Raw genomic sequence first — 15,953 nt, 5'->3', positions numbered from 1 at the left:
TCCTGTTAACCAGGCCTCATAGTTTTTTGCAATGTAGTAGGCGTGTTTGGGAAATGACACCTCTGGTTTCCACTTTTGGGTTCTGAAGCGCCGACGGGCATGATCTGGGGTTATCCCCATCCGGTATCTGGCCTTGGTTTGAAAAAGTTTATAGTCATTCATTTGCGGCTTGGGCATTTCAGCTGCCACCTCTGCTAAAGGTCCACTGAGGTGTGGCCTTAATTCTACCATGTACTGGTCTTCGGGGATGCTGTACCCAAGACAGGCTCTTTCAAAATTTTCCAGGAAGGCCTCGGTGTCATCACCTGCCTTGTAGGTGGGAAATTTCCTGTGCTGTGGAGTAATAATTGGCGCCGGGTTGTTAGGGTTGGCTGGCACATGCAGCCCAGCTTTTGCCAACTCCAGTTCATGTTTTCTCTGTTTTTCCTTCTCTTCATTCTCTTTTTGTTGTTTTTCCATTTCTTTTTGTTGTTTTTCCATTTCTCGGCGGTGGGCCACCTCTTCTTCTTCTAGTTTTCTTTTGTGTGCTGCCTCTTGGGCTGCCTGTTCTCTTTGGAAGGCTGCCAGTTTGAGGCTTTCTTCCTTTTCTTTCATCTCCATCTGTCGCCTGTGTTCAGCGTCTTTGATTTGTTCTTCGGCGTCAATCCTTGCCTTAGAAGTCATGGTTCCTGTTTTCTTGTGTTGGGGTGCCCTCCGGTGTTTATCTTCTGAACTGCAGGCTCTCTGTTGCCTCCTGAAGTCTGCCTAGCAACAGTGCTTTTTTCCTTTTCTCTCTCTAGCTAATGTTCAATTAAGGGAAACCAGAAAAACCACTTAATTTGCATGCATATAAGTGCTGCTACTTGCCTCCTAATGGGAGGGCTATTGCATGACAAAAGACCCTTAACAGTCTTCTCGCTTAATATGCAAACCACAAACTGCTAGAGAGCAGAAAAAAAAAATTCTCTCTGGTTCCCTTTTAAAACCAAACTGTTTCTCTCTGCTAAAAAGCCCTTAGCAGAGAAAAGAAAAATATAATATTCCTACTGGCTTCTGGATTCTGTCTATATCCCGCCGCTGCTACACCATGTTATAACCTTATTCCCAGATTCTGGACCTTAGCGTCCAAAATATGGGGGTTAGCATGAAAACCTCCAAGCTTAGTTACCAGCTTGGACCTGGTACTGCTGCCACCACCCAAAAAATTAGAGTGTTTTGGGGCACTCTGGTCCCACTGAAAAACCTTCCCTGGGGACCCAAGACCCAAATCCCTTGAGTCTCACAACAAAGGGAAATAATCCTTTTTCCCTTCCCCCCTCCAGATGTTCCTGGAGAGATACCCAGACACAAGCTCTGTGAAACTACGCAGAGTGATTCCCCCTCTCCGTTCCCAATCCTGGAACAAAAGCACTTTCCTCTTCACCCAGAGGAAATGCCAAATCAGGCTAGCAATCCAACACACAGCTCTCCCCTTGATTTCTTCCTCCCACCAATTCCCTGGTGAGTACAGACTTAATTTCCCTGAAGTAAAGAAAAACTCCAACAGGTCTTAAAAGAAAACTTTATATAAAAAAGCAAGAAAAAATACAAATGTTCTCTCTGTATTAAGATGATACAACACAGGGTCAATTGCTTAAAAGAATATTGAATAAACAGCCTTATTCAAAAAGAACACAAATCAAAGCATTTCAGCACTTATATTCATGCAAATACCAAAGAAAAGAAACCATAGAACTTACTATCTGATCTCTTTGTCCTTACACTTAGAAACAGAAGACTAGAAAATAGAACTACTTCTCCAAAGCTCAGAGGAAACAGGCAGACAGACAAAAGACCTCTTACACAAACTTCCCTCCACCCAAAGTTGAAAAAATCCGGTTTCCTGATTGGTTCTCTGGTCAGGTGTTTCAGGTGAAAGAGACATTAACCCTTAGCTATCTGTTTATGACAAAGAAAGCAAAATGAGTTATGTTTAGCCCCTTCCAAATTAACAGAGAGACTTCCCAAAATATGTAGTTAGGCAATTGAACTAAAAATTAACTGCTTCCTGCTGATGTCTACCACATTGATGTTTATTCAGTTACATTAATAATTTTAAGAAAATGTCACCATAACTATTCATTTTTCCATTATATAGCTATCCCCTTCCATACTTTCGGATTAGCAGAAATTGTCTAATTCTCCATAGCACTAAGACTATAGATTTAATGTCTTTTAAAAAAAAATGAAAGCTTAGATTCTACATAAGCTGATGGCAATTGTCCAGGAAAACTTTCAACTCCCTCAGGATGCAAAGGCATCTGGAATTTTCAAGGTGTTCTTAAGATTACTGTTAAGTAAAAGAGATTAGAAAACTTTTTTTTTTTTTTTTTTTAAGACAGCACTATGTTTAGTCAGTTTCACTATTTCTCATGTTTGATCGACTAATTTGTTTTACTGTTCTTTGAGTCTTTCACATGCAAAAGAGGAGAATAAACATTTAAGACACAGAAAATATGGGACTGTGAATCATCTTTGGGGTCTAATTTAGGAATATTTCTATAATAACTTTTTATATACACCTCTACCCCGCTATAACGCGGTCGTGGGGAGCCTACCGCATTATAGCTGAAACCCTGTTATATCGGGGTATGGGCGGCAGGGCTCTGGCCACTGTGGGGAGCCCCAGGCCCTTTAAATCACTGGTGGAGCCCTGCTGCCACAGCCCCGGGGTAGGGGCGGCAGGGCTCCAGCGGTGATTTAAAGTCCTTGGGCCTCCCCACCGCAGCCAGATCCCCAGGCCCTTTAAATCGCCAGCAAGCCACACTGCTGCAGCCCCAGGGTAGCAGCAGCAGCAGGGCTCCAGCAGGGTTTAAAGGGCCCGGGGCTCCCCGCAGCAGCTGGAGCCCTGGATTCTTTAAATCACCGGCAAGCCCCACTGTTGCAGCCCCGCGGTAGCGGCAGCAGGGCTCCAGTGGGATTTAAATGGCCCGGGGCTCCCCACAGCAGCCGGAGCTCCGGGCCCTTTAGAGCGCTGCTGGAGCCCTGCTGCTACCGCGCTATACGCGAACCCGTGTTATATTGGGTCACGTTACAGTTGGGTAGAGGTGTATGTTCACCCATAAAGCAGGTTCATTATTTACTGTATACTCCTGGGAGCATTCTGTGCCAAAAAAATTAAAATTCTGCATGTGATATTTTAAAATTCTGCAAATTGTATTTGTCAAAATAACACTACATAATCACACCAGTTTCAATTATTTTGGTAATTTATTTCAAAATACCTGTCAGCAAGTATGTCTATAAAATACAGACACACAAAAATTCTCCCAGGAGTAGAGAGTTAAAGAACCCCCTTTGACAACCCAGTTCCTGTTTCTCTGCCCCCTTTCCCCACCTCTCCCCGAGCCCAGCCGGGGGCGAGGGGGCAGATACTCACAACCCCTCCCCCCCCATGCCCAATGTAACACTGCACCCCATATTCCTCACAATTATATTATTATGACATAATAATGTATTTTATGCAAGATAGGTCATGTGAAATCATTGGAAAGGTTACGATTTATTGAATATGATTATCCTATTTGTATGCATATATCATTTTTGTATCTGAAGTTAGGAATATTGACTATTTGTATTACAAATGTGTTTACACCTGGGGAATGCCAACTAGGCAAAAGATGGTCAGTCTAGATGGCTGACTGGGAAAAGCCAAATCAGGTTGATGAGCCATTAGGAGAAAACAACAGGTCCTAGAAGAAGCTTATCTCCCACAGGTGAGAATTTGCTACTCATATCCAATCCTTTTAGTATATTAAGCTTAGTTTGCATGTTTTGTTTGTTTGCTACGTAATTTGCTTTGATCTGTTTGCTACCCCTTGTAATCAACTTAAAATCTATCTTTTGTAGTTAATAAACTTATTTTTGCTTTGTCTAAAACCAGTATGCGGGAGTCATAACTTGGGGCAGAAAGCTGTTGCATGTCCTCCACTTTGAGGGAGAGGCAAATTTCATGAGCTTATGCTGTACAGATCTCTGTGCAGCGCAAGATGGTATAATTTTGGGTTTACACTCCAGAGGGGAGTCTGCGCTTTGGTAGCTAGGCAGTTCCTCGGCTGTAGCATCCCTATGCAGAGCTGATCACAGTATCTGTATGTACTGCAGCTGGGTGTGTCCCTACCTGTATGTGTGCTGGGAGAGGGCTAGGCAGGCTGGTCACAGCTGTACAGTAAAGGGAGCCCAGGTTGGTGGGGCTTAGTGGTACCCCAGTTCCAGGTGGCACCCTGGGGGAAGAACCTGTCACACCTAGCTGTGGGGGGCCGCCAGCCAATACACCTAAACCCCATCCCCCCCAGAACCTAGCTGCAGGGTGCTCCTAGCCCAGAAAGCCGCACTCCCTGCCCCCAGATACCCGCATCTCCTTCCCCCTCAGACCCACCACTTGTGCCCCCCAAGCACAGGGATCCAGAGGGAGAAACAGCCTGATGCTCGGTCCCAGGCTTGCATGGAGTTTCCTGCATGCTGCCCTCTCCTTCCTTCAGGGCATGCTGGCAACTGCAGCTGCCAGGAACTCTCTAGCTCCCTCCCCCTCCCACCAGCAGTGTCTTCTATGTGTGAACTGGGGTCTGCTGGGTCCAGTGCCCCCTAGCTGTACTGCAGCCCATTTCTGTGGGGGTGGGGGGAAAGGAAATTCTGTGCATACATAGTTATGTCTCTACTTAACAGGGTGTGACACTTTGCCATATTACAAAATGAGCATCATCACAGCTATGGCTTATTGTTTCTAATGATCTTATTAAACTGAGTGAATTACACATTTAACAGACCAGTCAAAAAAAGTGGACAGGGGTGCACATTTTTTTCTGCAGGTGGATGTATTTTGAGTATCATATAAATGGTAATCAAATATCTGTTTGTTCTCCACTTTGCTGGGTACATAACTGGTGCATTAATATTTCCATAATAAACTCCTGTATTTTTGAGGCATTCCCCTAGAACTGGACTATTTTTCTTTTTCGAATGAGAAGTTATTAGTAGTGTAGAAGCTACTAGCAGATGAGAGTTTAATTCTTCATTTTCTTTTGTGTAACTGTTTATTTTAAAAACTGGTTTAGAAATAAGTCACCTTTTTAAAGTCCAATATCTCAGATATTTTTGGAGGCTAAAGGCAAGTCTTGTTGGGTTTAGGCAGGAAGCTGACAATCTCTACTTTCCAATGCAACAAAACGCATGTCTAGACTTTCAGGATCATGATGTATTGAAACAGTCCATTTTTGAATCTAGAAAAACCTCAGTAAAAGACTTAGAACTGACTCATATGAATCATAGAATTTGGGTTGGGATTATTTTTTAGGGGAAAATTTCATTTCCCCTCCCTGAGTCCAGCCCCAGGCCTTCACTAGCAGGACCAAGTACTGATTTTTGCCCCAGATCCCTGAATACCCCCCTTAAGGTTTGAACTCACAACCCTGGGTTTAGCAGGCCAATACACAAACCACTAAACTATCCTTGCCCCCAGAGTAATATCAAATAGCATCCTTAAGAGATGTCTTCTTTAGTTCTTGGGGGCTACCACATGAGGATAGGCTCCTTTTTGATTTGACCAGGAATTTAAACCCTGAACTCTCAGATTAAACGTCTGATGCACTACCAACTGAGGTAGCCAAGCTCAGACATAAATCCATATCCATAAATCCAGTCCATAAGCATGAATAACCCTAACCATTCTACAGCTATTCAGATATTTATTCACTTCATTTGGTACTTCTTAAGGACTAAGTCCATCAGAAATATGAAGCTTAAAATAAATGTTTGTGAGTTACAAAAATGCAAAGAAGCGTCCCTGTGAAGCATGAAGAAAACAAAGAAAATCCCCTCTCACAGCACAAAAATGTCAGAACTGATTTTCTTTAAACGTGTAAAAAGTTGCTTTGGGCAGAGAACAAGAAATTTCAAATCAAACCGAATTTCGGAAGGAAAAGTGAAAAGTGACAAAATCTTTTAAGACAAAAACAAGCCCTCAGCTTCAAGGACAGCAAGGGCCTCACGGGAACGCCGCGGGCAAACGAGCAGTAGTCACACAAAGCCATTCAGTGGGCTGAGCCTCTTCTGCTGAAAAGTGCCCCGCAGTCACCAACGGCCCCGCCGCCCCCCAGCAGCCTCCCGTCACCCCCGGGATCGCCCATCGCTCCTTCCCCAGCCCCATTGCGGGCACCTCACAGAGCCACCCCGCTCCCTACCCCGTCACTCTCCCGATCTCCTCATCCCTTCGAGCGCCCTCACCGCCCAGTGCCCCCGGACCCGTCCCCGCGCTCCCACAGCTCCCTTCCGCCGCACCCCGACCCCCATTACCTCTCGCTCGGGACACTCCGCCTCAAACAAACTTCGGCCCCGGGCACGCGCCCCTGGCGGCGGTTGCTGCTCCCCGCAGCCTCGGGCGCGCCACGTCAGGCGCGTGCCCGCCGCTCGCGCTCTGGGCTACGGCACGGGGCGCGTCTAGCCAGCGCGAGCCCCCGGCGGCTAGGGATGGGAGTGGAGTCTGCTGCTTTGTGCCGCGGCCGCCCATTGCTGGGGATTGGGAGGCGCCTGCCGGGCTGTTCTTCAGTCCCGGCCTCCTAGCCCCTCAGAAGGAGGAAGTGGCCGCTGGTTCCGGGGCGCCTCTCCCCGCGCTGGCGGCGCCGTGCCTGCCCCTGCCCCGTCCGGACCTGTTGTTTTGAGCCGGCGCTGGCCTCCCCGAGACCCTACTTCGCGCGCCGCAGGGGCTGCCGGCCAGGTAAGCGCGCGCCCGCCCGCAGCTGCCCCGTGAGGGGTACGGGCGGGGTGGGCTGCGGGGGTGCAGCGGGCTTTGTCTCCCAGCGGCCTCTCCCACTTGCTGCCGCTCTGGCTGTGAGTGTTTATGGGGCGGGATGAAGTGAGCCGACGAGCTTCATTTTTCCGTTGGCGCCTTAGCCAGGCGGTCACGGACCCCGTTGACACTCGCCGGGCGCGCAGGGACCTGTGCGGCGCGGGGCCCGGCGGCGGGGAGCGGCCCCCGGGGAAAGTTGTGCCGCCGCGTTAAGTTTCGTATTTCCACGACTTGCCTGTAGGAGGGGTCGGACCCTCTCCGTTGCCGAACCCAGCGGGGCGAAGCTTCTGCAGCGGCCAAACGCCCCTGGAGATCGATGAGGTAGGGGCACCTGGCACGTGCTGGGCTGGCGGGGTTGCCGAACTGAGCCTGGGAAGTCGCCTTTGTTCTTTTGGGGCTGGAGGGTGCTATTGATAGGCACCTCTGAAGCTGAAGTGGGCCCGTTGATCTGTTGTATGGAGATTACATAGCGGTTGTTGTCGTCTTTGTAAATTATCTCACATGAATCGTGAGTGCGTGTCTGGATATGCATTTACATTCTCTTTATATTTTGGAGACAGTTTTTCTTGCCTGGATATTTTTTTTTTCAGTCTGAGTTTTATTTTAGTTGGAGTTCTGCTTCATGGTATATGTAATTAACCCCTTTGGTGGTAATCACTTGCAAGAAAATGCTGGTTGGGTTTTTGTATTACTTCAGTGTATTTGTTATACATGAGAATAAATAGGAACTATTTTGTCTTTATTGGACAGTTGTGTATTCTGTTTAGTACATGCCTGATTCCTTCCTGAAAAGCTGGCATAATAGGGAGATCGAAGTATTTGAAAGATCTTTCTATCTCTTTGGGGAGACTTAGAACATATGTTAGTATTTACTTAATTAAATTAAATTATTTACTTTATTTTTAAATTTAAAATAAGTAGTTTAGGCCCAAACTTTGATTTAAGAGATTTCATGATTTGTTTTAAACATACTTACGTAGTATTGAAAACCAAGGGGTGGTACGTTGTGTTAATGTAGGGGGAGCCTGTAGCAACAGAATTTGCCAGCCCTAAGTAGACTGCTGATTAATTTACTTCAGTACTGTTGCCTCTGACAGTATCCAGAACCAAATGTTTCAGAGGAAGGTTTAAGAAACTCCATATAATACTCCTGGGGGAATTCTGTGCCACTGCGCATGGGCAGATTTCATTGTTTCCCTGCAGAATAATAGATTCTGACTGGGAAGCAAAGGGCAGCCATGAGAGGAATCACATGTCTCTTCCCAGCAGCCGTCTCAGGCACAGGGCCATCCTTAGGCATATGCAGCATACGTTGCTGTGTAGGCCACTACTGAATTTGGGGCACCACAGATGGGACAGGACACCAGCATGACAGTGCATTCTGAGTGTGGGTACTGATTTCTGAGGTCTCTGGGAAGGGGTGGGGGAACTCACCTGTGTGTTACTTTCTCCCCACCGTGGTGAGGTGAGGTGAGGTGGGCTGGGTGGCTCCGGTGGTATCCTTTTGCTGCCCATCATATTGTGTTTTTTTCTCCCCAACTCCCACCCCCCACCCCATGCAGGGCTGGGTGTGGTGCAGGAGCTGCTCGGGCAGGCTGCATGCCAAGAAAGTGAAAGTGACTCACTTTCTCAGCAGCCAGCCTGAGCGCCTCTGTTCCAAGTGTCCACACAGGCTGGATTTGAATGCACACAACTGGCTGAGCTGTGGAGCACGTCTCTGGCCCGGTGGGAGTGGTGGCCTGGCAGCGATCCATCGAATCCAGAGAGAGATGCCTGGGACAGGAAGAGCTGCCGTAGGTCCTGCAGGCCTGAGATGCCACACTTCACCATCGTCTGTGGTGCCGATGGCGGTGCCCAGTTGCGTGACCTGACCTGAGGGGTTGCTGTTGCCACTCTGCACCCCAAGAGGTGCCCCCAGAGAAGCAGGGAGCACTTTCTCCTCTCCCTGGGAAGAGATTGGGGACAGATACCATTAATATGCATTCTCTCAACTGATTAGTTTCATCTTTGCCTTCGTCCCCATCTCTCCCACTTCAGGGTAACTTATACCTTGACCCTGCAGTGAGGATCCGTTTGGGCGCATGGGTTTCTTTAACTCTCTGTTCCTGGGAGAATCTTTTGTTTTGGGCACTTGAACTTCGCCAAACATTTGGGCTGAAATTTTCCATACTGGGTGTCTGCCTAAGGCTGATTTTTTGGTTCCTGAGAATGCGATTAGGGGAAGTATGTTGTTTGCTGATGTTAAAAGTAAATAAACTTCAGTGATTTTGTTAAGAAGCTCAAACAGCTCCATGCTTTGGAGAAGGGACTTGAATTTTGATGGGGGCAGTGGAGGGACTTGTCCTGCCCTGCTGTCAGGGTTGTGCCTTTTGCCTTTCCTGTGAAAATTTGTCCAAATCATAAGTCTTTGAAAAGTCTCAGTTTGTCTCAGGGTATGTCTACATTACGGGATTATTCTGATTTTACATAAACCGGTTTTGTAAAACAGATTGTATAAAGTCGAGTGCACGCGGCCACACTAAGCACATTAATTCAGTGGTGTGCGTCCATGGTCCGACGCTAGCTTCGATTTCTGGAGCGTTGCACTGTGGGTAGCTATCCTGTAGCTCTCCCATAGTTCCCGCAGTCTCCCCCACCCACTAGAATTCTGTTGAGACCCCGGTGTATGATGGTGCAAAAAGAATGTCGCGGGTGATTCTGGGTAAATGTTGTCACTCATTCCTTCCTCCGTAAAAGCAGCGGCAGACAATCATTTTGCGCCCTTTTTCCCTGGGAGATACCATAGCATGGCAACCATGGAGCCTGTTCAGCTTTTTTTCACTGTCACCGTATGTCTACTGGATGTTGCTAACAGACGCGGTACTGCAGCGCCACACAGCAGCATTCATTTGCCTTTGCATGATAGCGGAGACGGTTATCAGTTGTTCTGTACCATCTTCCATGCCATTGTAAATTGGCAATGAGATGATGGTTATCAGTCCTTCTGTGTACCGTCTGCTGCTGTCATGGGTGCCCCTGGCTGAGGTCAGCCGGGGGCGCAAAGACAAAAATGGGAATGACTCGCCGAGTCAATCCCTCCTTTATGGTATCTAAAAATAGAGTCAGTCCTGCCTAGAATATGGGGCAAGTGTACTAGAGAACCAGTGTACCAGAGAACCAGAGAGCACAGCCGCTCCGTGTCAGATCCCGCAGAAATGATGAGCTGCATGCCATTTGCGGGGGGGGTGCCCCTGCAATAACCCACCCATTGCTTCCCTGCTCCCCCCAACCCTCCTGGGCTACCGTTGCAGTGTCCCCCCATTTGTGTGATGAAGTAATAAAGAATGCAGGAATAAGAAACACTGACTTGTTAGTGAGATAAAATGAGGGGGAGGCAGCCTCCAGTTGCTATGATAGTCCAGGCAGGACATTAAACAGTGCAGGGGAGAGGAGCCCAGCATCCCGCTGCTATGATAGTCCAGGCAGGACAGAATCTTTTCTTTACACATGAAAGGGAGGGGGCTGATGGAGCTCAGCCCCAAGTTGCTACGATGAAGACGGTTACCAGCCGTTCTGTACCATCTACTGGGAATGGCTGGGAGTCATTCCTATTTTGACCCAGGCGCCCCCAGCCGACCTCACCTGAGGCCAGCCAGGAGCACTCATGGACTGATGATGACGACGGATAGCAGTCATTTTGTACCGGGAAGGGGAGGGGAGGGGAGAGGATACTGCTGTTCACTGCTGCAGCATTGCGTGTACCAGCAGCATTCAGTACACATAGGGTGACATTGAAAAAAGTCAAGAAATGATTTTTTTCCCTTTTCTTTCATGCGGGGAGAGAAGGGGGGTAAATTAACGAGCTATACCCTGAACCACCCTGGACAATGTGTTTGACCCTACAGGCATTGGGAGCTCACCCAAGAATGGAAATACTTTTCGGAGACTGCTGTGGACTGTGGGACAGCTGGAGTCCTCAGTACCCCCTCCCTCCCTCCATGAGCGTTCATTTCATTCTTTAGCTTTCCGTTACGCTTGTCACACAGCACTGTTCTGTGAACTCTGTATCATAGCCTGGAGATTTTTTTCAAATGCTTTGGCATTTCGTCTTCTGTAACGGAGCTCTGATAGAACAGGTTTGTCTCCCCATACAGTGATCAGATCCATTATCTCCCGTACAGTCCATGCTGGAGCTCTTTTTGGATTTTGCACTGCATTGCCACCCGTGCTGATCAGAGCTCCACGCTGGACAGACAGGAAATGAAATTCAAAAGTTTGCGGGGCTTTTCCTGTCTACCTGGCCCCTGCATCCGAGTTCAGATTGCTGTCCAGAGCGGTTACAATGGTGCACTGTGGGATACCGCCCGGAGGCCAATACCGTCAATTTGGGGCCACACTAACTCTAATCCAATATGGTAATACTGATTTCAGCACTACTCCTCTCGTTGGGGAGGAGTACAGAAACCGGTTTAAAGAGCCCTTTGTATCGATATAAAGGGTCTCGTTGTGTGGACGGGTTCAGCGTTAAATCGGTTTAAACGCGTAGTGTAGACCAGGCCTCAGTTTGTACGTGCTTAGGAGAGGCTTGGTAGAATTTGGCAGCTAAATTCTCAGAAGATTCCATCTGCACTGAGCATACTCCATCCCCATACAACTTGTGTCTGCAACTCGACTGCTCGTGCACCATCCCTATAGAGCACCTATTGAGCATGCTCTATTCTGGGTTTGCAAGAACTGAACAAGACTTTGTTAGCAATTTCTCATTCTGCTGTGGTACTGGGCACAGGAACTGAGAACAGGGAGACTGAGAGCATGGGAGAGAAGATGCCTTTTGCTGGCATGCTGCCAGCATGGAGTGGAAGAGGAAGCAGCCTGACTGAGATGCAGTGGTGGATGGAGGAGTTGGAGCAGAAGCCAGAAGGGTCGGATAGGAGGTTGGGGGGCATCAGTAGGAGCAGGGTGTGTGTAAAAGGCAGGCATTGGAAGAGAATGGGGAGGATAGGAGCAGGAGACAGGATTAATGGGGAAATGGAGTGTGGGGGTAAGTTAGAAGTTAGGTAGGAGTTGGGTGGTTGGGAATGGACAGAAGCAGAAGGTGGGATTTTTCCCTGTGTTTCCTTAATCTGGTACAGTCATCAGCCCATCTGAGCATCTTGGAGAGAGGATAATATGAAAATCTTTATATAGTGTTCTCAAGAAACATCAGTAGTAGGCTGAAATGTTGGTTGCTTATGTACTTTCTAGTAAGAAATAATTCATAGCATGAAACTAACTGAAGATCAGCTATATTTCAACTGGAGTTAATGTTGAGAATACTATTGCCACTTTTCTTAAGTTGCATTCTATAAAAGGAAATATATTTTGAAATTGATTAGTTTCTTAATGTCTTGACTAGCTCATGTTCCTGTGCAAACTTTTTCTCCACTGAAGAAAAATGGATGTGAAATCTCGAAATCATTTGCTTCTGAATCATGAAGCATTGGTAAGAGACATCAAGACCTCTTACATTATGGATCATATGATTGCTGATGAAGTACTAACATTACAGGAGGAGGAGAAAGTAAAAGCCCAGGTAAAATGCAAATCTTCTTAATCGCTTTCCTATTCCCAGATTGCTCAACATGTTTTAGAATACTCATTTGAATAGTTCTGTGACATCTTAGGCCAGGGATGGGCAAACTTTGTGGCCTGAGGACCGCATCAGGTTTCATAACTTGTATGGAGAGCCAGTTAGGGGAGCGGGTCATGGCCTGGCCCCTACCTCCTCTCTTCCCCCCTCCTGCCCCATCCAAACCCCCCGTTCCCTGACTCCCACCCCCACCCCCGCCCAGGACCCCTGCCCCATCCACACACCCCTGTCCCCTGACTGCCCCCGGACCCTTGCCGCCCCATCCAACCTCTCCTCTCGTACCTGACGAGCCCCTACTGGAACCACTGCCCCATCCAACCACCCCTTCTGCCTGACTGCTCCCTGCTGCCCCATCCAACCCCCACCTCCTTCCTGAATGCCCCCTCCAGGACCCCTGCCCTCATTCTACCCCTGTTCCTCCCCCAACCTCCCTGACCCCTATCCACTCCACCACCCCAAAATCCCCTGCCCTCTATCAACCCCCCCTGCTCCCTGCCCCCTTACTGCATTGCCTGGAGCACCAGTGGCTGGCGGCGCTACAGGCACGCCGCCTGGCTGGAGCCAGGCCACACTGCTGCCATCACCACACAGCACAGAGACCGGGTCAAGCCGGGCTCTGCAGCTGTGCTGCCACAGGAGCTCACAACTCCGCCGTCCAGATCATTGCACTGGTGATGGAATGAGCTGAGGCTGCAGGAGAGAAGGAAAAGTTGGAGAGGGGCCAGGGCTAGCCTCCCGGGCCAGGAGCTTGGTGGCCAGGCAGGCTGGTCCTGCAGGCCGGATGTGGCCCGCGGGCAGTAATTTGTCCACCTCTGTCTTAGGCCATGATTCAGCAAGGTACCTAAACTTGATGTGGGACTGTTTACATACCTTAAAGTTAGGTGTGTGTTTGAATACCTTGCTGAATTAAAGTCTTAATGCAGGTCCATTATCTGACCTGTAATAGCAGCTAGTGTTCCTGGCAATAAGAAGCTGTCCTTAACTAGCCAAGTGTTGGAACTAGATGACCTAATAGATCTCCCAATTTTTGTGATTGTATATAAAAAAAATTATTTTTTTTCTTTCTGTTAGACTACGCAGAAAGAACGAGCTGCTATGCTAATAAAAATTATTCTTGCAAAAGATAATTACTCATACATATCCTTCTATAACGCACTGCTTCATGAAGGGTACAAAGACCTGGCCGCTCTTCTTCAGGATGGGATCCCTATTATCTCCTCTTGTAATGGAAATAAGTCTATGGATGGAGTTACTTCGTATGGTCAGTATAATGCTTGCATTCTCTATTCTTGAAGATAAAGAAGAATAATTATTAATGGTTCCCAATCCTGCTGGAAAGATATAACAAGTGGGGTTCCGCAGGGGTCTGTTTTGGGACTGGCTCAGTTCAATATCTTCATCAACGACTTAGTGATTGGCATAGAAAGTACACTTATTAAGTTTGCAGATGATATCAAACTGGGACGGATTGCAACTGCTTTGGAGGAGAGGATCATAATTCAAAATGATATGGACAAATTGGAGAAATGGTCTGAGGTAAACAGGATGAAGTTTAACAAAGACAAATGCAAAGTGCTCCACTTAGGAAGGAAAAATCAGTTTCACACATACAAAATGGGAGGAGACTCTAGAAAGGAGTACGGCAGAAAGGGATCTAGGGGTTATAGTGGACCACAAGCTAAATATGAGTCAACAGTGTGATGTTGTTGCAAAAAAAGCAAACGTGATTCTGGGATGCATTAACAGGTGTGTTGTGAGCAAGACATGAGAAGTCATTCTTCCGCTCTACTCTGCGCCTTAGGCCTCAACTGGAATATTGTGTCCAGTTCTGGACACCACATTTCAAGAAAGATATGGAGAAATTGGAGAGGGTCCAGAGAAGAGTAACAAAAATGATTAAAGGTCTTGAACATAGCCTATGAAGGAAGGCTGAAAGAATTGGGTTTATTTAGTTTGGAAAAGAGAAGACTGAGAGGGGACATGATAACAGTTTTCAGGTATCTAAGAGTGTCATGAGGAGGGAGAGAACTTGTTCACCTTAGCCTCCAATGATAGAACAAGAAGCAATGGGCTTAAACTGCAGCAAGGGAGGTTTAGGTTGGACATTAGGAAAAAGTTCCCTAACTATCAGGGTGGTTAAACACTGGAATAAATTGCCTAGGGAGGTTGTGGAATCTCCACCTCTGGAGATATTTAAGAATAGGTTAGATAAATGTCTATCAGGGATGGTCTAGACAGTATTTGGTCCTGCCACGAGGGCAGGGAACTGGACTTGATGACCTTTCGAGGTCCCTTCCAGTCCTTGAATCTATGAAAAAACCTAGTTTAATTACTATAAAATGAGTAAGTATATTGCTTCAAGTACTGCTTCCTGAGACAGTTTGATCTGGTATGGTACTAGCCAATGTTTCCATATTTCATCTGGCATATGGGGTGTGGAGAGAGTGGTTTTGTCTGAAATTGGTACTGTATCATGTCCAGTAACTTTATTTTAAGAAATGTTCCATTGATTATTATTTAAATGAAGGCCTACATGTCCCACATTTCCATTTAAATCCAAATACTTGACTGTGAAGTGGTAGTCAGGAGGAAGACCTTTCCTGTCAACATATTTTAGAGAAGCTGAATCTGAGTGTGGAAGTAAAACTCGGAAAATCTCATTCTTCTTGGAAGCTTATTTCCCACCCACAAAACTTTTTTATGTTTATTTAATACTTGGGCCATATAAAAAAATTGGTTCAAATTTCTTATCTACCATAAGTGGGTTTCTTTTAATTATAGACTTCAAATTGTCCTAAATGCATTCCTAAATTGACATAAACATCTTGTCTGCAGTACTTGTGTTCTGTGACCAATGTGAAATGAGGTGGTGGTTTCTGAGCTGTTATTAGTGGCACAAGCATTCTTATTGCATTTGATCAAATGTGTCATCAGCCTTACTGCAGCTTTATTAATTGTCTAAGTCTAAAAATGTGTCACGGAGGGTGAGTCACTCTTTACCCCAAGGGACCAGTCCTCTAGCTCACAGTAGAAATGTAGTCATTGGCAGAGTAGTGTGAGAGAAGAAGCTGATGCCTGTTTTGTAACCTTTCCACTTGTTCTGGGACAAGCAGTGGATTTCAGCAACTGGTGATCCAGTACTTTTTATGATGGGGGAAGTTTTGGGTTGGTTTATTTATTTATTTATTTATTGTGTATGGTGATGATTTTATTTCTTTTAAAAGAGCTGGGGAAAAATCACTTAGAAATTATTTCTGTTTCTCTGTATGTTGTTGTTTTTTTTTTTACATTTCAGTGAGGACAGTTCTCTGTGAAGGTGGAGTACCACAAAGACCAGTTGTATTTGTTACTCGTCCAAAGCTGGTAAAAGCAATTCAACAGAAACTGTACAACTTAAGAAGCGAACCAGGTTGGGTTACTGTTTATGGAATGGCAGGTTGTGGGAAGTCTGTTTTAACAGCAGAAGCACTACGGGATCACCATCTCTTGGAAGGTACAGATGCCTGTTCTTTATGCGCATACCAAATTTTCATAAATTGTTAT

At 46.7% G+C, this 15,953-nt stretch overlaps 2 protein-coding genes across 14 annotated transcripts in view; one reads left to right on the top strand and one right to left on the bottom strand.

Annotated features, from left to right (window-relative positions):
- The window catches only part of IKBIP (IKBKB interacting protein), a 29,237-nt gene extending 22,841 nt beyond the window's left edge, over positions 1-6,396 (bottom strand). For 2 of the 4 annotated variants that reach the window (XM_030548494.1, XM_030548491.1), the window contains exon 1: positions 6,310-6,396. The gene's annotated coding sequence lies outside the window, so the exon portion shown is untranslated. The remainder of the gene's footprint in view (positions 1-6,309) is intronic. The other 2 variants (XM_030548493.1, XM_030548492.1) reach the window with 2 other exon arrangements.
- Positions 6,397-6,460: 64 nt separating this feature from the next.
- The window catches only part of APAF1 (apoptotic peptidase activating factor 1), an 80,737-nt gene continuing 71,244 nt past the window's right edge, over positions 6,461-15,953 (top strand). For 3 of the 10 annotated variants that reach the window (XR_003998472.1, XM_030548488.1, XM_030548487.1), the window contains exons 1-5: positions 6,463-6,730; positions 7,044-7,123; positions 12,177-12,353; positions 13,482-13,671; positions 15,706-15,903. Coding sequence is in view for 9 of the 10 variants with exons in the window: in XM_030548488.1 (XP_030404348.1) it covers positions 12,216-12,353; positions 13,482-13,671; positions 15,706-15,903 (526 nt within the window). In the remaining variant the exon portion in view is untranslated. Of the gene's footprint in view, positions 6,731-7,043; positions 7,124-8,364; positions 8,596-12,176; positions 12,354-13,481; positions 13,672-15,705; positions 15,904-15,953 lie in introns of those variants that run through there. The other 7 variants (XM_030548483.1, XM_030548490.1, XM_030548489.1 and 4 more) reach the window with 7 other exon arrangements.

This window comes from Gopherus evgoodei, chromosome 1 (genome assembly GCF_007399415.2).
Source record: "Gopherus evgoodei ecotype Sinaloan lineage chromosome 1, rGopEvg1_v1.p, whole genome shotgun sequence".
Lineage (NCBI taxonomy): Eukaryota > Metazoa > Chordata > Testudines > Testudinidae > Gopherus > Gopherus evgoodei.
Note: the sequence above shows the minus strand (reverse complement) of the source record. Positions and strands in the feature narration are given on the sequence as shown.